The sequence below is a fragment of the Nesoenas mayeri genome, assembly GCF_963082525.1.
Source record: "Nesoenas mayeri genome assembly, chromosome: 8".
NCBI classification, from domain to species: domain Eukaryota; kingdom Metazoa; phylum Chordata; class Aves; order Columbiformes; family Columbidae; genus Nesoenas; species Nesoenas mayeri.
The window spans coordinates 32,360,407-32,381,310 of NC_137554.1; the positions used below are offsets into that span (position 1 = coordinate 32,360,407).

Consider the following 20,904-nt stretch of genomic DNA (forward strand, 5'->3'; position numbering starts at 1 on the left):
GAGTGGGGTTAGCCAAATAACCTGAGCTTTATGTAGTGCAACAGGGTCTGTGGAGCTAAAGAATGAGTCAAGATCAGTAAGAGGTGGAGAGAACACTAACAAAGGGAGGCAACACACTTCCAGGCCACCTAGGAGGCTCTGGAAAAGAGCCACGGGACTAAGCTCCACTCCCCACCATTTCAGAAGGCATAGCTTAAAACCATCCAAAATCCACTGCACGTTCTTGGTCACTCTCGCAAGCACCTGCTTTGCACCTGTAGGTGAGTAATATTTTCCACAGTGGAAAGCAATAGAAGCAGCACGCCAGAAGCCACCGAGCTCACCATCACGCTCGGTCACATGTTGGTCACAGCTCCTCTCCATCCAAACCTGCAGGAGCTTTTAAGGTCCAACCACATCATGAGCCAAAGGGGCAGAAGAGTCGCACTTCATCATCCCACTCACCACCTTCCCGAGCAGAAGGGACCTCCTCACTCTTTCCAGAATCTATCTCCTAATGCAACGGGTTGAGCAACACAGCAGCAGCCACCACAAGGGGAGGAGGCTGGGACCACAGAGCTCTCTGTGTGCACTAAAAGCATCCCAGAGACGGCCAACCTGCTGAGAGCCCCAGCCTCTCTGCCCAAGTCTTTGTAGAGCTCAGTCAACCTCAACAACTTCCCAACACACCCCAAAGACACCGCTGAACTCGAGTTCACAGATTGATCACCCAACTTCCAGGCCAGATGCCCCTTATTTTGGCAAGTACACCAAATATGGCTAATGCATAGCTTATGGATCAAAAAAATGATGGCTTAATGAGGACTCAAGAGGGAAAAGAGGCTTCCCAACAGGAAAAAAAAAGACAACATAAGATTTATCTCGAACTGTAAATGACCCAGGGAACAAATTAAAAGAGAACGCAAAATGCTCGCCCAGCTCCTTTTACAATTCTTACAGCTGCTATTTTACAGTAAAGTTTCACCTACTTTGTATAATTAGATAAGTGTATACACACAGATTCATTCGAAAACTATCTGTATAGTTTTTAACCCCAAATAAAGTATTAACTGAAAAAAAGCTGCAGAAAGAGCAACTACAGGAGAAGGAACAGCATCACCTCAGGCATAAAGGTCTCAGAGATGCTGCAGTGTAAACGGGCTCATTCAGGACCACAACACACTACAGCGAGGTCCAGGCAAAGCCCAGCACCTTTCCCAGAACAACCCCATCCTCATCCTGGACTGATCCCTCCTGCAAAACACAAACAGCCTTTTTGTCATTTTCTAGGAAAAGATGAAGCTTGCTTAGGGTTTTTTGATCCATAAAAGGATTATCTCCCTAGAGATGGGATACAGACAAATAGAAGGCTACTGATTACAGTGCCAAAAATCCAGAAGTCCAGATATGAGTACATACCTTAAGAAGCTCCAAGAGCAGCAGGTCCTGGACATGAACATGACCCAGATACCCCAGAGCCAGCAGACAACAGGAGTGGGAGAAGGGGGAGGGAAGATCAGTACACGGGCAAAGGGGATACCCTCAAGTTTCAATCACAGCCCCATAACTAATAGCTTCGGCATAAAGGAGATACCAAACACATTTAGGTCACGGTGCACCTCCTGAAACATGAGAATCCATCCACCAAATGCCATCACACTTTGTAATGAGGCACTTAACGCGTGCACAAGGAGGGAAGGAAATTGGCTTCATTTACATGGGAAGGACCAAACACCCCATGCTTTACGAGGGGAGGAGAGAGCATCGCCACAGCACATTCCCCATAGGACCCATGCGGATCTGCCAGTGTCTCCACCAACCATGGGGACAATCAAGGCGATAAGCAACGCCAGACGTCCACCGGTCGAGCTAAGAGGATGAAGCATTTCTCTGGAAACAATCGGGTTGTCTAATAACAGGGCTGCAGCGGCTGCGTGAAAGGGAGGGAGGAGGAGCGGGCGGGGAGAAAGGGACTAGCTGGATATTTATCCCATCCTCATCTTTGTGTTATCAGTACCCCGGTATCAGCATTGTTCAAAATGGCTGCTTAGATGGTTGCCAGCAGCAACAACAGAATCGGTCCATCTGCTGGCATTCTCCCTAATCCATCTCAAACACTCGTCATCTTTTTAAATGCACACAGGGGAAAGAAGGGGCGGGCGGGGGGGGAAAAGTCCGCCTTGTACAAAGAAACAGAATCCTCCTATAACAGAGCCTTTTAACTAGATTTTATGCCACCCCTGTTTCCAGGACACACAGACAAAAGTTAATTTTATGATAAAAGAACCAGTGTAAGGTGCTTTTTTGTTATGAGATCAGAAAGCAAATGGAATTTGAATTGTCTGCGGTGGCATGTATCTGACAAAGATTAATTTAAACAGATATTGTCTCTGAAACCAAAGTCCATTGAACGGCTTCACAGCCTATCAACCATGCGAAAGCAGCTCCTTCAGCAGCACTGCTGACTCCACCACTTTCTTTAAAAATGGCTTAACCTATTTCTTGTAAGATAAAAGGTCATATATCGTTCTATTTTACAAACCCATAATAGCCAAAGCCACACCAAGAGAGAACAATCGGGAGAAAATAATAACGGGGGGGGGATTTCCTCCCCCTTCACAGACAGATGCTCGACACTTGCTGGGTATTTTTCAAAGTGCGCCGGTAGCGAGCGGCTCCAGTGCCGCCGAAACGATTCAACATCCTTAGAATAGGATAAAAACCCCGGGGCTTCTGCAGGTCGCCGGTGCAGGATGGAGGAGCCCACCCCAGGAAAGAGATGCTGCAGCAGGGCAGCTCCCCACAAACAGCGTGGGGAGGCGCGGGATGCTTCACCCATAGGGAGATAAAGCCGTAAGGATGCGGGAGGAGCAGGCAGGACCCTGGGCCAAGCAGGAGGGGAGAAGCGCTGCTCCCCAGGCACTCGGTTGCCCCCCCTCCCCATCTCGTCCCCCCTCCAAACACTGGGGTATTATTTCTCCCTTTAATCACAAGAAACAGATCTGTGCATGCCACCGGCGGGCTGCGCGGATGGAGACAGCTGCTCAGACTTCAATGGGACACACACACACACACACACATACAGAGTGAGGAGGGGGGGAGCAGAAATCCAAATCCTGCAATTTCTTCCCTTTTTATTTCCAGTTTATACAGAGCACCGCAGGGAAAACGCTACCAGACAGTTTCAGAGCATTTGATACAGCAACAACCCAGCTTGGGGAAAAGAATGAAGGAGAAGCAAAATAAAAGATGACAGCCAAAAGCACTTTTAATATAGTTTCAGTACTTTCAAGAGAAAGCTTCTGTACACAAAGCAGCCAACGAACTGTTACCAAAATAAACACAACTGGCTTTAAAAAAAAAATTTAAAAATGTTCCGATGATAAAGAAAATCAAAAGAGATGAGAACTAGTGAGTAAGACAGAAAATACATTTATTTTTCATCCTCCAGACACACTCCTTTTAATTTGGCATCCAAAGCCGCTGTAGTTCATTAATGCAAATTTTATTTATCTCAGGCTCCCATTTGTTGCTCTGCCACCCCTTTGACAGGGCGCTCGTCTTCATCAAGGCAGCCGCACAGCCAGGGCACACAGCACGCGGCGCCTCCTGCCATCACGGCTTTAAAAAACCCCACATAACACCAATAATGAGTAATGGCTATTATTGGCATCCCAACCGGTCACCCACATGCCGGCATCAGCTGAAGGATGGGGGCCAGGGCTACTGGACGGCATCCGGAGCGGAGGCTCAGCCTGTCCTGACCTTGTTGAAGTCCCAGACACCGCGTCCCCGGCGTTCCCACGGGGAATCCCTCCCCGCCGGCAGCTGCGGGACACGGGCACCGTGTCCAGGTGCAAGGACAGCAGCCAGGCAGATACCACGCTGCATCCCGCTGAGCGAACCTCAATGACGATTAGCGGCCCCCGGTCAAACGAGCTGGGTGGTGGAGGTGCAGACAGCTCGTTATGGGCATCCGGCGATAAGCGGGGTGTCGCAAAGGGGATGCAGACCCCCCCCTCCCATCTGAACCCAGGGGCAACGGCAGCAGGACACTGGCAGATGACAAGCTGGACCAGTGTAACCGCATGCAACCATTCCGAGCTGGCATCCCAGCAGATCTGCCTCCTAAGCACATTTGTGGCTTTGTTTTTAATGATGTGAGAAATGCCAAAATAAAAAATCCCTGGCAACGCGCACCTAGAATGTGACAAGTAAAAAGCCCAGGATTTTATTAATTTGTGCATTACTTCAAATGTACCGTTTTACAAGGACTAACCCCAATCCTGTGCAAAATCCTAAGCAGTAAGCTTGAGACAAAAAAGCAAATGCTCTTAAAACACGGCGCTAGAAAATCCATTTGGAGAGAAACGTGGTGGTGTTATGCACAGGTGAATCCCCGGCATTGAATCAAACACACCCGCCACACCAACCGAGTGGAGTTTATTCATATTTAAACATCAGGATTAAATGCCTTTGAAAAAAAACAGAATTTCTGCTCCTGGGATATTTCATTGTAAAACCATGAAGACGCTTTCCCCCAATATCACCCAAGAAGTGGTTTTGTGGGACCCCTGTCTCTCTGTGAGATGTTACCATGACCCTTCCAAGCCCTGTTGCAAACAAGAAGTCAGGGGCATCATCCCCTACCCTTGTGAAAGCCAAGTCGGAAATTAAGCGAGTCTCAGTCCTGCTCTTCCAAGGCTGCAGAAGAGCATCGTCAGGGCTTTGGTAGCTTTGCCAAGGGACAGGGAGAGCTCCCCACCACCACTGCGTGTCCTGGCTCCAGAACTGGCTCCATCTAAAAGGTAGACTTGTCCTACAGCAGTTATTAACACAGCCAAGGTTTGGTGTCTTTGGGTTTTTGTTTTCATTGGAAAACAGATCGATTTCTATTGATGCTGATGCCGGAGAAAGTCAAGACTCAGCAGATGCAGGAACCAGTTATTCAGAGGAGCCGCTTTCCTCCCCTCCTCTCGTCCCCAGAAGACGAGGAATATGACAACCCCGTGACATAACCTCCTCAAGACAGCATCAAGTGTAAGGTAAGACATACTAGAAATTCCTTTTAATACCCTGAAGACAGCTATTTCACGCCTCCAGCTCCTTCCGAAACGAAGTCGAAATAAAGCCAAAATAAAACCCTGCTAAACAATGACAGGAGAGAACCCCAGCACCATCCTTCCCAGGTCCCCAGCAAACCTTACCACAGCCCAACCAGCAAAAGCAAGCAGTGTGAAGAGATGGGGAGCAAAGGCTCCTTCCCCACCACCTCGCCCAGGACCTCACGCAAGGTCTGCTCCTCAGAGCATGGCCAGAGGAACAGAAACCAAAGCCTTGCCCCCCGAAACAAACACCTCCGGAAGAATACTGTCCCGCTTTAAGCACAAAGCATTGTCATACAGCAACAAGCCTTGGTCTCTCACTGAAAACCAGAGCTCAGCTGCCTTGAGAAGTCAAAGAGCTGCTGCTTTTCCCCAAATTCCCGCATAGCTCCTCACCTGCGTGACCCACTCCAGCCTCAAGGGAAAACTCACACGCTACTAAACACAAACCGACTGTGCTACCTAAATGCAAAACCCCTACAAATCAAGCATGAGCACAATGTTGGCCATGCTGTTCACCCACCCTGCACTAACCCCAAACAGGAGCAGGTCTCCTGCTGGGAAAGGGGAGCCGGATGTAACCCCAAAGGCACCGCAGACTCAGCACCTGCCCCATGGTCCATGTCCAAGGCCAGGCTCACGCATACACCAAGGAAATACACAAACCCATGAACTCTCTCTTCCAGCCTCACGCTATCAAGACTACTTTTATATATATATATATATATATATTTCCAAATGAAATTAAAAGCTGACACACCACAAGATATGATTGACAGCTGAATGTGACTTTACAGAGCTATTGGACAGACGAGCTCATTTAAGTTTTCCAAAAGTCCCATCTGAGGTTAGAGGGACTAATCATAAAGCATCTAACATCAAAGCGAGCATCGAATAACAGCAAAGCACATTCCCTCGCACAAAGCTCCAGAAACAAAGCACGCAGACACATGTGGTTTATGTTACTGCTGTTTTAGCACAGTTAAATATTTCCTAAAGATTCCCTCTAGATGTGGGCAACATTAAGATCTGCTGTAAATGGCTCAGGTTGGAAGCAGAGAACGCCAGTGTCTCACCTGGGCTAAGCTTCCTAAGGGCACAAGCAAGCCGAGAACAAACTCCTAGCGCCCAGGACTTGTCACACTTCCTGAAAGACACTTCAAACCTATTTATTCTTGAAGCCAAAACTCAATATTTAATTTCTTATGCTTTATTCTTCAGGTCTCCAGCCTCTTTAAGCATCACTTTGCCTCAAGCAATTAACCACCCAGTTAAAAAGACATCCCAGCTTCAGATGGTCTGTTTATACTCTTTAAAAAAAAAAAAGACTCAAAGGCTAACAAATAAATCTGCTAAAAAAATAAAGAAAGTTATAATTCCAGCTGTCAAAGTTTTCCCAGCACAACCAGCAAGAAACTCTGGTGGTTTCCATCATCTCCAACCCCAGTTTCTGTAATACAGTCCAGAACACGCTCAAGAAATATCTCACCTATGAGAGTGCAGCAATAAACAGTTTTAATGCCTAATAATCCTCCCTTTTAACTACATACGTTCAGAAAAAATAATTAGAAATGTAAAGGGCTTAATGTATATTTAAAATGTTCAACAGTTTCCACCATGATAGGGCTAATGAACCTCCGCCAGCCCCGTTTATGTGGTTTAAAGTATTTTAATATTCATGGCAGGATAAAGTAATCTACCCCTAAAGAAAAATAGAGTGAAAATTAATTAGCAAATTGGAAACATGTTGTACAACAACAACTCCACCCAAAAACTAAGAGGATACAGGAAACGTAAACTCCTTTGGCAGCGCCCTGACATGGGACACCAGGGTTCAACATGAAAAAACATACGTGTCATGACCTATGGTGTTCCTCCCAAACCTGCTCCCACTGGATACAGCCTTAAACCCAGACCCACGAGGTGGCTGAACTTTACACAAAACAAAAGCAGCCACAACCAGCCTCGGAGAGGCCCATCAAAGTGTTTTCCCCAAAATAAACAGCTCTATAATGCAGCGCAGCATCTAGAGTTTTAAAACCAACTGGATACAAATTCAGCCTCTGCCCCGTACCACGTCACGGGGGAACGCTCACCTACAAGGGAGCGCTTTTCAGAAACAAAAGAAAGTTAAAAACCTAAAAGTAGTTTTAGGAAAAAAAACACTTTCTACCACATTAAAGAGCACAGGAACCCATCAGTATTTTTACCTCTGAAGCTGCATTTCAACAGGCATCATAAACACACACCAACAGGAGCTGAAAACCACAGCGTAACAAAACGCTTCCAAATCACAACTCCTCCAATTAAAGCGCCAAAGGCATTTATTTACAGGTATTATTTACAGGTATCAGGTCTAGCTTAACCTCTGCCCAGGCGCAAGGCTGCTGAAGCAGGGTCAGAATATCCCCCGCCCTGGACATCCAGCTTAACCATGGGACGGTCCCCAGGACTGCCTGCAAAGCATCAGATAAAATAGTCCAGATTAATTACAGGCTTGAAAAAAACAGGCTCCCTGAAAGTGTTTACAAAGCCAACGCGTTTTAAATCCCTGCTTCATTGTTACTCTAACAGCAAAAGTAAATTCTGCCTATGTACTTATGGCTGGACCGCATACCTCCCCATCAGGGCACAAAGGCTTATCTGTGGGTAAGGAGCCACAGGCTGCACACACCGTATAGGTTCCTAAGTGGTTGGTTACAACACAAAGAACAACACAAAGCTCGATGCTTTGGGGGGTGGAAAAAGGGAGAATTCCCACCTAAAATTGCCATGGACACTTCGCCCACCCATCGACAGCCGCGACGACTCAAGGGCAAACCATATTATACCGCGCTGGGGAGCGAAGGCGAGAAACATGGATTTGTTCTGCCGGATCACAGCCTACTGTCACAATCCACCAAAGGTCTTTTCTCTCTCCAAAAACCCAAGAGATAATGGTGTAAAAACTTCTGTTCATAAATATTTATGCGAGTGAACTTGTTAAAAATTAACCGCCGTCATTAAAGGTTTTGTATCCTTTAGGATTCCCGGCATGCAGTGCAGTTGCATGCTTTATATTAAGCCTGGCATTTCTGCATTCCTTTCCTGCATGCTTTTGTCATTTGTCTAAAAATTAAAAGAGAAAAAAAACCCACACACCACACACACACAAAGACAGGATCTGTACACATAATAATAAAGCAGTTTTTAAGAAGACAAAGATGCCTGTGTTCAACATCCAAGATCTTTCTTTGAGCAGGAAAAAAAAAAAAGAAAATCAATTTAATGACTCCAGTGAGATCAGGGTTTAAGCCTCATTTAAGTTTTACTAAGCATGAAGGAATTATTGGTTGATAATGTGGCATATATGGGGTTTTTTTGACTTGCCTGCTGTATAAAAAGCTGGAGAGCTCAAGAGCTGAAGCCTGAAGCACTTTGTCCCCACGAGTACAACCCTCACCCTTACACACCACCTCCTATCTCCAGAAGGCCATTCCTCTTGGATTTTGGCTTTCGTTTTTTCAAAGAGATTTTTCCAACCACAGGGAGAAGGAATTTTACATCTGTACGACTCTTATTTTCTCGCAGGTCTGACTCAGAGACGCGGCTGCACCAACATCTGATCTTTATTAACAGTAAATCTCAACTGTGCAAACTTCAGGTCACGACGCTGGGAGCTGGCGGTGTCCTTTAAAGAGATCTTTAGAGGGGAACAGCAGATTAGATTTAGCGCTGGTGAGCATCAACTAAGCCAGGGTTGGGGGTTGAGTTTTTTCCATTTGAGCCAACAACAAAGTGCCCATCTTAACCGCAAACACGCACATGCAGCCACAAAGCGTTGGTGTCGCCGGCGGCGGGAGCTCTTCCACCTCACCTTCCAGCAGCATCCGCAGGATGGATGTGGAAAGTTGGCGGAGGACATCTCAGCTATGCCTCCCGTCCGCCCCGGATAAACACGCAGCCCTTCACAGCCTTTTGTTTGACGTAAATCTTCCTCCTCTGGCTCAGCGCTGCGAGGGGCTGCTGTGACAGGGCTGCTCCGGGGACAGACACAGAGGTGTCTGATCCCACATCACCCACCCGCAGAGGAGCCACACTATAGCCGAGACCCAAACCCCCCGCCCCGAAGGCAAACTCCCACGGCGAGCATCCCGCAAACCCCTTCTGAGCTGCAGAAATGCGATAAATCACCCGCCGACTTTGCGGCGAGCGCTTCCAGAACATGCTGCTTCATCTAAAAAGCTGGCGGTTCGGAGGACAATGGGCGTGAGCTCCGATTTCAAAGCTGGGGAGATGGTTTAGACTCGTCAGGGGATATGAAACGCAAGAGCCGCGACCATCCTCCCTGTCCTCCATCTCGCCCAAAGCAGCAGCGGGAAGCGCAGGGAGCGCGTGATGCTGGATGCCAGCGCTGGACGTCGCTTTGGGATGGGACCGCTCTGCGCATCCCGCACGCCCCCGACCCCAGCGCTCACCCAGATCCTGCACAGCACTGGCTAAAACCTCATCAGAGCCACATCTCAGAGATAAATAAATTAACAAAACTCATTAAAAAATAAAATTCCTTTGTACAGAACCAGCCCTGGGTTTAGGCAACCGTTACCTCCGTCTCCCACTCCCACACCAGCTGCCCACTGCATCCACACCTCAGTGGGCAGGTCAGTGAAGCACTGCCCACAGTAAGCTATTATTCCCCCCTCCTCCTAATTTTAAAGTTCCTGCGGAGCTACTCCCTCTCCTTCTAAAAAAAATATTTAGTTTTAAGTTTCAAAGTATTTTAAACAGACTTAAAATAATCCATCATCTTAACGCAGCCCTTAGAAAACATTAATTCACCCAAAAAAAAAAAAGGGGTATAATCGTATGCTCAGAAAAAAAACCTTTTGTGCTTCAGGAATTTTCACTGCGTATCCTCAGAGGTGGAAGGAGAATTCTTCTGCTGTCTCCTATTTTTACGTCTCAAATGGAAAATGTTTTGATAAGGCTCTTCTGAATGTAAACTGTACCAAATGGGATTTTTTTTAAAGCTGTTTCTTCCCCAAAAGGAAGGAGGGCTCTTTAAATAAACACGGCTGAACTCACCCTTTCTTACAACAAAAACCACCCTCCCTTCGCTCATTCACGCCATAGCCTGGCACAAAATGAATTTACATTTTGCATTTGCAAAACAAATTCCAGCCTAATGTCATTTTAATGGCAACGCGCATTTCAATCACTTCCAATAACAACCAGGAGCGGATTATTTTATGTAAAACACCACAATTTGTGTCTCTTTAAATATATACAGATATAAGGTGGCTTTTGGATGGGGACAAGTACTGGAAGGACAGGGGAAGAGGAACATTTCCTCTCCGCCAGCGCACACAAAAGCCACCTGTCCACGGAGAGAAAACACGATGCCATTATTCCCACCACCATTCCCACGGCCCCTTCATCACCAAACAGGAGGGAGAAGGCCGCGCACCCGTCCCCAAAAAGCGCATCGCACCGGGCTGCCGGTGGTACCCGCCAGCCCACCCAACTTGTCACCCCAAACCTGCCCTTCATTTTCCACCCACCAGTCCCACTAAAAGAGCCCACGCAGGGGGCTGGGAAGGGAAAAGCAGAGAGTAGATGCCCCTTCATAGCTTTCCCTAGGGGGGAAGAGACCCTGTTGGAGAAGACAAAGGCAAACGCTCAGAGCTGCTGGAGAGATGCATTATGTTTATAAACCCATCTCCCGGTGGAAGGGCCAGGACACCCGTGGGAGCGTGGGTGTGGGTGCTCAGGGGTGAGAGGGACTCACTCTGCGGGGCGGGGGGGCGAAGTGGGGGAGGCCGGCAGGGCTGCGTGCTCTCCATACAAATCCCCGACGGGCGCTTTAGGGGCGGGCTGGCTTTATTTTCCCACTCGGGCTGGAGGGACGGCGTCCACGCCGCGGGCTGCTGCCGGTGACAACTGGGCACACACACCTCACCGAAGGAGGGGGGCACCCCCAGCCCGCCCACCCCCCAAACCCATAGCCAGCATCTTCCCAGAGGGACACAAGGCGATCCTTGCCCCCGGGGCAGGATTTTCCTGTCAAACCACAACCGCGCCAGACAAAAGGCTGAAGTGTTCGGAGCGGATGGGGCGGGGAGGGGGGGGACGACACAGAAGCCCCCGGGGCCCCGTCGCGGCACTCACCGACTTGCAGCACGTTGTCCACCGCGCCGGTCTCCAGCAGGCGGATGCCGCGGCGGAAGGGCAGCCCCTCGCCCTGCGGCGCGGCGGGGGCGGCGGCGGGGGCGGCGGGCTGCGGCGGGCCGGCGGCGGGGCTCTCCTCGCCGGCTGGGGCGGGGGCAGCGGCGGCGGGTCCCCCCGCGGCGGCGCTGGCGGGGGATGCGGCGGCGGCGCGGCCGGGCTGGAAGCTGGAGTACATGCAGATCTGCCGCTCGCTGCGGGGGAAGCTCCAGTAGACGATGCGGCGCTGGACGGGCTCGGGGATGCGCTGGAAGCGGCCCTCCACCCGCTCGAAGGCCCAGCTCCCCGCCACCCGCTTGGCCGCCGCGTCCAGCAGCGACTCGGGCTGCAGCAGGCTGCCCGCCCCGCCGCCGCCGCCCGGCCCCGCGGCCGCCGTCCCCGCCGCCCCCGCCGTCCCTGCCGCCGCCGCGGGGCAGCAGCCGGGCAGCGCCGGAGGGGCCCCGCTGGCTCCCGCGCCCGGCCCCGCGCCGGCCCCCGCGGCGCCGGAACGGGGGTGAGCGGCCCCGGTGCCCCCCGCCGGGCAGGCCCGGGAGCACAAGCGCTTGGGGCCCGGGGCGCCGGCGGGCAGCGGCGGGCGGAGCAGCTCCTCTCCTTCTCCTCCCTCCGCCATGGCTGCGACCGACTGAGCCGGGCGAGGGGAGGAGAGTCGGGGAGGAGGAGAGGCGGGGGGGGGGGGACCGGGGGTGGAGACTGGAGGGGGTGGTCCCGCCGGCCGGGAGCCGGCCCCTGCCGGGGCGGGACGCTCCGCTGCCCCCTGCCCGTCCCCGGCGGCCGCCGGACCCCTGCTCCTACCGGCACCTGCCGGGGCGCCGGCTGCGCGGGGCGGGGGGGGGTGGCCCCGGGTCACCGCCCCGCTGCCCTCCGGGCTGTGTCTCCAGGCGGGGGTGGCGGACACGGACACGGGGGACGCTGTGTCCCCCGTGCCTGGAGGACGCGGAGGGGGAAAGCCGCGCGGCTGCCGGTCCCCACGGCGCTGGAGGGCGAGGGAGTGCCGGGACAGCCGAGTGCAAGGAGCTTGTGCTGAGTCAGAGACAGCGAAGGGACACGGCAGGGCTGGACATGGCACCGCTGCCCCGGAGGCGGCCGGCGGGACCCCGGGACCTGCTGCAAGTCTGGGACCCGCGGCACCCGGCCTCAACGCCCAGTCTAACCCACAAACCTAACACACGCTCTAACCCACAAATCACCTTCGGATTTACGCCAGGTAGCACAGCCCTCAGTGGGCATCAGGGTTTGCTTTTCCTTTTAAAGCTCTGTAGTGAAGATGCTCAGCCCACACGTCACTGCAGCTTCCTTGGGAGCAGAGAGAATACCTGGTCTGTTGTCACACTTGGCCTTTGGCAGAGGAGATGAAGAAATGCAAGCAGTGCTGACTGCCAGGCAGCTCCGCTCTGCTCTTAGCTGGGGTTGCATTAAAGTGAGGTCCTTGAGCACATATTGCCTGAGTCAGCACCCCAAAATCCAGAGAGCCGACTCCTCACCAGCCTCTGCTTCAGTGAAGGGTGATGGCAGCACCCCTGGGACCAGCACAGCGTGGGGCTGATGGAGAGAGCACTGCTGCCCTGCCAGGGCCGGTCACTTTGCTGCCATGTCCAGCAGGACGTTGTCCCAGGATTTTCCCCAGAAATATATTCCCGTTCTTTTGTCCTGCCTAATTTCAAGTGACAAACCTCTGAGGAAGAGCAGAGCTCACTGATCTCAGAATTTGGGTTTCTTACTCTGTTTTTCTCAGTGCTTTGAGAATTTAAACCCAATTCCTTCCTATCTGCAGTCCAGTCACATCTAGAGCACTACTGGTTACTCCCTTGTTGCAGAGATCTCCTATTTACTCTTACTGACAGAGCAGGAGTACATTTCCTGGAATAACAGGGTGATGCAATTAGGGAACAGGAAATAAATTATGCACTTTGGCTATACCATGAGGTACCTCCAAGCCTAAGGTCTCCTTTTCAGGACCCAAAGGGAAGGAATCAGATCTCAGGCAGGTAATGAGAGCAGGCAGACCTACTGCAATGATAGCTCTCCATTTTAGAGCATAAGCCACATGCTAATCAATGAAGGTCAGGAAGAGGTTTTCCTTGAAGGCTGAGGTGTTCCTTGCTGCTGCTGGTCTTGTTCAAGACAATCAGCACTAACCGGTGGCAGGACTTGGCCACCCTGTCACCACAGCACCTACACACAGATTTGTTTATGTTTTCCCCAGCAATCACATCCCCGTTTCTTTAACCCTGAAGGGTATTTTGCTCTCCATAAGGGATGGTTGCAACACGGAATACTTGCAAGCACAGCATTTTGCCCATCACCCCTGGTTGCTGCAACAGGACCTGGCGGGATGAGAAGGGCTTTGTCCAGCCCTCGCCCTCCCTGTGCACAGAGGGACCTCAAGGGTCCATCCCAATGCACCCTCCTGCCCCAAGGTAGAGCACATCCTTCCAGCAGAGACCAGTCCAGCAGCATCTTGAGCTCTGATGATGATGGAGGCTGCGGGCTCTGGTGTTACAGCAGCCCAACTGCCCAGGAGTCTCTGCTGGCACCTGTGTCTGCCTGCACCCACCGGCTCTGCTCAGACAGGGACACAGCACCTCGGCTTGCCTGGTCCCTCTGTCACCAGTCTCTGCAGAGCTCACCTAGTGACAACCTTGAGTGTCCTTACTTACATTGTCCCCAGACGGTGCCAATAAAGAGGATTTTAGACTTCAGCTTGAGCAGGGATGTTATTCATTCCCAACAAGCTGACTTTTCATTGCATAAAACATATAATCCAGACTCAAATCAAAGCAAGGTCGGTGTAGTGGCTGGCCAGCCTGTCTCCGGGGGTTTAGCATGTTATTTCAAAGACAAATCAATCTATTTTTCTTCTCCCTCTTCATCTGAACATTTGTTGCTCCCTGTTTCTCCCTGTCCCTTTCATTACCGCCTTGAATTTCACAAGGGGGGAGCACTTCTCCTCCCAGAGAACGCGGACAGACCTCTTCTCCCCAGGGAAGGATGTGAAATGTCAGCCTCCCGCCCAGCCCCTGATGCTGCTCATTCAGAGCCTGGAACCAGGTACATCAATAATTCACCTCACGCTTTCCTGAGCCCGGCCATTTGCTGAGCTTCTACCACTGGCAGCCCCGCTTCCCCTCCTGGCTTAGAGACTGTTTGGTTGGGATCTGTCCGTGTTCGGACCCACTGACTCCAGCCATTCTGGTCTGAGCACTGGTGTTATTCACAAAGGGCTGATTATTCATGCTGGCCCCAGAAAAGAATTTTCTTTTGAGTCCTTGGCTAGAAAATTTACTGACCGAAAGGGCTGGAGCCTGCACAGCTCTACGCTGCAGATAGGCAGCAGTGCGATACAATATTGTGGGAAATTCTTTGGGGGGCAGCTCAGTCAGCAGTCCGGCTGGTGCAGGTGCTGTAGGGGAAGAAATCTGTTTGCCTCTTGCTAGAAACTAAATTCAAGAGCTCCAACAAAGAAAGAGGAAAAGGATGTTGCTGAGATGTTCTCTGCAGGTTTCCTGGCACCTGTGCTTTGTTTTGTGGCAGGCAGGGTAAGTGCGGGTAGGTGCTATGTCTCAGCCCAAGGGGATGCCACCTTCTTGGCTGCTCCCACCTGCACACCTTCGTGTAGCTGCTCTCCTCTCCCCACCATGCCCGAATCCCACAGCCAGCAGAAAGACTGCCTTTCCCTGGGCATCTTCCTCTCCCTTGGATGCTCTCATGCCTCTGACATTGCTTTGACCCTGAACCTGTGCCCTCACTAACACGAGTAACGCTGGCTGAGCCCTGCAGAGATGACAGCAGAGCTTTGCAAGACCCATTGACACCGAGGAAGACCTCTGGTGACAGAGGAATATACACAAGAGCAGCAGAAGCTTTATGGCAAATTAACCAGGTGACCACCAAGCTCCTGCTCCAGCCACCCAGAGGATTTGCTGCTCCAACACAGCCAAAGCCACGTCTATCAGAGCCAAGCTCCCTGCTACAGCCACCAGCCCCAGGCACCCATTGGAAGTGTGGTGGTTTCTGCCTTTCCTGTGCTGCCGGTGCTGTCCAGAGCAGAGGCAGAAGGGAAAGGACACAGCGAGTAATACAGTCCACAGCTCCCCTGCCTTAGTGCACCAAGAAGCAGAGGGATCCATTGCCTGGGATATTTATTCCTGTGGATCTGACACCCAGGAAGACACAGAGAGCATTGCTTAATGAAATATCCGGCCTTGCAAGCAAGGGGAAACATACACTGGCTTGGTTGACTGTGGAGCTGAGCCCCATTTTCAGGTTCTCCAGTGCATAGTAAGGTCTCCAACACTGTATAAGCTTGAGCTGGAGTTTTTTGCCATCAAGCTGTTCAAATCCCCCATGTATCCTCCACTAACTCATTAATGCTGAGTTATTGCTGTGCTCCTCTTTCAGCAGGGACTCTAAGAAAGTTACTTTTCACTAGCCAGACAGTTTTTTATGAAACTTTCCCAAACTAACAATCTGAGAGACCTCCAGCTGTAACTGCAATTGCCTGTGTACTCAAAAGAGAAATGCAGGGACAGAAGGTACCACCTCCCCTCTCCAAGCACAGGCTGAAATCAAAGATCAGGTGCAGGACGGCTTCTCTCACCCCCACTTTGACATAGGAACAGCTCTGCTTGCCCGTATGTCCCTATATCTGCTCAAGGATGTGCAAGTTTAAAGCAGTGCATGCTTAGGCTGCTGCAGCTTCTCTGCCCTTTGCTGCCACGGGGAACAGCAATCCCTGAGAACAACCTCAGGCCATGTTTGATCCAGGGTGCCTGCACCCAGCACCATGCCATACTGTCCCCAGGGCACCCCCGACACAACACCTGCCATGCACCACAGGTGCGGGAGTTCGGACCTGGCAGGGCTGGGGGTCCTGGAGGACCCCGGCAGGAGGTTGGGGGGTGTGGGTGGGGGGAGCCGGCAACCCCACTGTGGGAATGGGGTCTGTGGGAAGTTGGGAAGCTCCTTCATACAGCTGGAGAGGGGACACCCAGCAGCAGAGGGGCATGAGGAACAAGGAGATGGTGTGGGGCAGCAGCAAGAAATGGATTAAAATGGAGCGAGGTGCTTGGGTACCAGGTGTCAGGATGGCATCGGGCAGACCCAGACCCCCCATTGCACCCAACCAGAGAGTTACAGATGTCAGGAGCTGCTGTTCCCTCTCTCCCACACACCGTCACATCTCTGGCTTGCCAGGGCTGCCTTCCCACAGCCTCCGTAAGATCAGCAAAGTGCTGAGCCTCTGCCTTGCCGCAGGGATTTCTGCACCCTTCCAGCAAACGCATTTGCTGTGCAGGCCAGCAATTAAGCATGGAGCAGCTACGGAGAGAAGACCTTTGGCTTCCAGGAGAAACAGTTGTCTCTTCCCTCCCCAGCGCAGACTCTAAAAGCACAGAGCGCTCCAGAAAGTTGCTCAGCTCCACGCCACAGAGCGGCATCCATCCCGGCCAGCCTGGCTGCCACGGCGCTGAGCTCAGCAGAACGATTGCCCCCTCTCAGGCACTGAACCTCCCTCCTCTTAATTAGAGATGCTAAAATAACTGGGGAATCATTTTGCAGGCTACAAGAGCATGAATAAATGATGGCAAAGTGAGGCATAAACAACACATGCCCGTTAGCCTTTTGCATCAGGTCTGCCCCCACTTTGGAGATGCAAGCGGGTTGCAGGTCCAGGCGGCTGGGAAGCTGGAGTCAGGGCAGGGCTGGGGCTCGTCCCTCATCCCTCTGTCACCCAGCACCCTGGTCCTCTTCCATGAGCAGAGAACCAACGGTAGGTTACACAATAACCCCTTTGCGTCCTTCCAGCCTTATACCCCCTGCATTTAACACACTTAGCAAATGGTAATTAAAATGCAGATAGGTCTGGGTGAGGAATGGTCTTCTAGGGAAGGAGGGAGAAATTAAACCAGTGGGAAACAACACACTGAGCCAACTTCACGTTTTCAGGGAAAAAAAAAGAAAAAGATCTGTAGTGGGGAGAAGACAACATACAGATTCTGCAAGCTAAGAAACAACAGAGAAGAGGCTGAAAGCTGGACAAATCCGGACTCAACAAGGAGCTACAAAATCTTAGTGATGGAGCATAATTAATGCTGGAACAAGAGAGCGGTGGAGCTCCCGAAACCTGGGAACCGGCTCCCAGGGGGTGGGCAGCCCTGCCTGTCCCCACCACTGGCAATGGGCGCACAAGGCACAGCTGATTGGCTGGGAGATTACAATGCCGCTTGGCTGATTGGCTGGGAGATTACAATGCCACTTGGCTGATTGGCTGGGAGGTTACAATGCAACATGGCTGATTGGCTGGGAGATTACAATGCTGCTCGGCTGATTGGCTGGGAAACTACAGTGCCACAGGGCTGATTGGCTGGTTGGCCACATCATTGGATGCTAATTGGATGTGTGGCTTTATTACTGCGTGCTGATTGATTGGGTGTCTAGGGGAAAAAGAGAAAACAAGTAATGATAAATGTATTATGTAGTATTTGTAGTATTAATGTAGTATTTCTCCTCATGCCTGGTGCTGCTGGTCTTTACAGCCACCCGCACCGTTGTACCAGCCCCACCGAGCAGCGGTCCCTCAGATGCCACGGAGACCGTCACTGTCACCACTGCCACGTCCCGGGCCAGGCCACGCTCAGCAGCAGGTGTCTGGAGCTGGAGCTCAGAACATGGAGCATCTGGTCTGGGTCATTCCTCACCATCCGTTTCAATTCCAGAGCCATTTCCACAGGCACATCTGTGGTGGGGAGGGGAAAAAAAACCCCACAAGGCTCCAGCCTGGGACCTCTTCCATAGTAAAACCCAATAAACATCATTAACTCAGCTTGTCTTTTATGGCCTTAACAGGGCTCTTACAGGAGGAAGCTGCCCACCCGAGCTCAGGATCAGTGCCTTTCAGTAGGTGTTAACAGTGCTCTCTCAAAGGCTGCTCCATGTGTTTGTCGTCTTCCCTCAGCTGCCTCACCAGGTCAGGAATAACCCCCATGATGGATGCTCACATACCTCAGCTCTCAGCAGCATGGAGATCCCACGTGGGGACCCACTTGTGCGGTTGGACCCCAGCGCTGCCCCCGGCGTGGGGTGGTTGGGGTGCAGTAGGACGAGGGGAAGGTTGCCCCACACTGACCTTCCCTTTAACAGCGCACTCATCCCAGCTCTCCTCCACAACAGTGTCCTCACATGTCATTCCATGCATAGGAGCCAGTAGCAGCTTTGGTAGAGGCACCAGCAGTCGTGGCACAAGCCTGTTCTTCTTGAAGCCACCCAGCACAAGAGCAGGACATGGTGGCTCGGCGCTGTGCTGTGCTGTGATGCCTTGGGCATCTACTCCATGCTGCAAATCCACCTGTGTTGGGCTGGTGAGATGTGTCTCTCCTGGGGTGCTGACTGGGCTTTGCCTGTTCACACTGGGCTCCTTTCAACCCCCAGATCAAAACCATAAATAGTAGAAGCAAACTGTTCCCTCTGTGCCATCATCTGTTGATGGTGAGCAAAGGCAGGGGCTGGAAACAAGCAGCACAGAGAAATGGCCATTTTGTTCTTGCGTGGCAATGGCTGGACCATGCTGGGTGGACAGAGAGAGGAGGTGAAGCCAAGCACAGCTGTGCCATGGTGGCACCGAGAGCACCTGTGCTGGGGTGGGAGCCTTGATGTCCCATGGGGCTGGACCTCTGGATCTGCCTCCCCCTCTGGACCCATCAGGAAGGAGGGAAGGAGCTGGGATGGGTCTGCTGCAGGGCAGCAAACGGCTGGGAGAGACTTGGAGGCCTTTGGAGGGAGAAGTTATGGGGGAAGCAACAGGAGAGGCGAATATGTTGAGTGTACCTTCACCCAAAAGCCAGAGAGGTGCCTCCACCCTCTGCCCCTGGGGACTGCTTTGGGTGACTCTGCTCTCCTCCTGCCAGCAGACCAAAGACAGGGCATGCCAAGCAACAGGTCTTTGAAAACCCAGGGACTGGGGTCTGTCCTGCTGGTGGCCTCACGCCCAGTCAGGGCTGGTGATGGAGATGGGGATGAATGAGGCCAATATCTAATGTGCCTCCACAGCCCCATCTTCACCAGCCTCCAGCACTGTGGCCATGCACTGGTACACGAGTCACTGGGGCTGGCTCATTTCTGTGGCTGTTTCTCTGCTCTGTCCCATCTTCTTGAGCAATGGTACAACAAGGTGAATCTGGACCTGCTCACCAGGGACATCAGCAAGTTGGCCAAAACTGGGGACAAGCTCTGCAGCCCTCGTTCCCCAGCTCCTAACACATGATGGAGACACGTGAGCCCTGTCCCCAGGCAGCAGCATTCATCCTCATTCCATAGGAGCGAGAGGGGCCTGGCTGGGCTGGACTCAGGGGTCAGAAATGCAGCCGCCTGCTTGTATTTTGCCTAACAACAGTGATCTCTCTGTGTATTTTCATTCTGTTTTCCTAGGCTCAGCTGCCTCCTCAATGAAATGTTTCCAAAGCAGGCTGGCTTGGCGGCACGCCAGCCCTGGCTGCCAGATGAATGGGCGGAGGAGGAGGGACCCATTCCTCTTCTTGACACAGCATCGCTGCACAAGAGGCCTCTGTTGACATTAGGACTGGCTGTTCCCCCTCTCCTGAAAGGTTCTGCTGGCCGCTGGCCGGAGCAGCACACAGGGCCAAGGCAGCAGGCTGCATGTGATGTGGGACGAGGGTCTGTCCTCCTCTGGGGTGGTGGCACAGCCACAGACACGAGGGTACCACGGTGCGGCACTGCCGGGACCCGATGTCAGCCCCAGTTTCTTGCCTTGGACCCTCCCCTGCTGACCACCCCCCAACAGCTGAGCATTCCTTGGGGCTGTCTGACTCCCCACATCACTCTCTGCAACATCAGCAATGTAAAGAGCCCGTGACCTCCCCCAAAACGCCTCTCTTCCGCCCCACGCGGAGCAAAGCTCTCCCTCAGCACCGCTGGAGTGCAGACACCCACACGGGTTTTGAAGACCACCAGGTCTCCAGCACCTTTCAGGGGCAAGGAATGCCATGGAGACCCCAAACACAGCACTCCCAAGCCCTTCAGGCCTTTGGACAGCTATACATGGAGCAGCATGAGCTTGATCCTGAACCCTGGCCGTTACTCAGACATGCAGGATTACACCCAAACGGTGTCACAGCTCTTTCACATGTTTCTCTGCCCAAAGCAAAATCCAAACCCAAGCCTTTAGGGCTGGAAATTCATCTGCTGGGAGGCAGTGGTGCAGCACAGGGCCACAGGGCTACCCACCCAGCGCCAGACCTGATCCATCTACCTGCCATTGCTACTCGTAGGTCTGGTTGTCAGCGAGGGAATGCACATTGGTGTATGCCCCACTCATCGCAATGTCACCTCCTTGCCAGGGTCGCCTTTAGAAGCTGTGCAAGGAAAGGTTGTAGAATTTAATGAAAGGGCTGAGGAAGCACCAGAAGGCAAAAGAAAGTGATAAAAGTCATCGGCATCCTTCTAGTCTGCACCTCTCACCTCTGGCATCTGCTTGTGGCCAGCTGCTGCAAGCTGAGGACCAGAGGCTGGGTCAGAGCAGCACCCAGCAGCGCGCCTCAGGGACACAAACTGGTCCCAGCAGCCGTGGTGGGGACAGGGCTCTGCCTGGATCTGGTGGAAAAGA

The 20,904-nt window shown here is 52.3% G+C and overlaps 1 protein-coding gene across 1 annotated transcript in view; it reads right to left on the reverse strand.

Annotated features, from left to right (window-relative positions):
- The window catches only part of ZSWIM5 (zinc finger SWIM-type containing 5), a gene marked incomplete at its 5' end in the record, with an annotated part of 110,493 nt that overhangs the window by 88,278 nt on the left and 1,311 nt on the right, over positions 1–20,904 (reverse strand). The window contains one exon of the mRNA XM_080349105.1: positions 11,232–12,261. Coding sequence (XP_080205231.1) covers positions 11,232–12,261 — 1,030 coding nt within the window. The remainder of the gene's footprint in view (positions 1–11,231; positions 12,262–20,904) is intronic.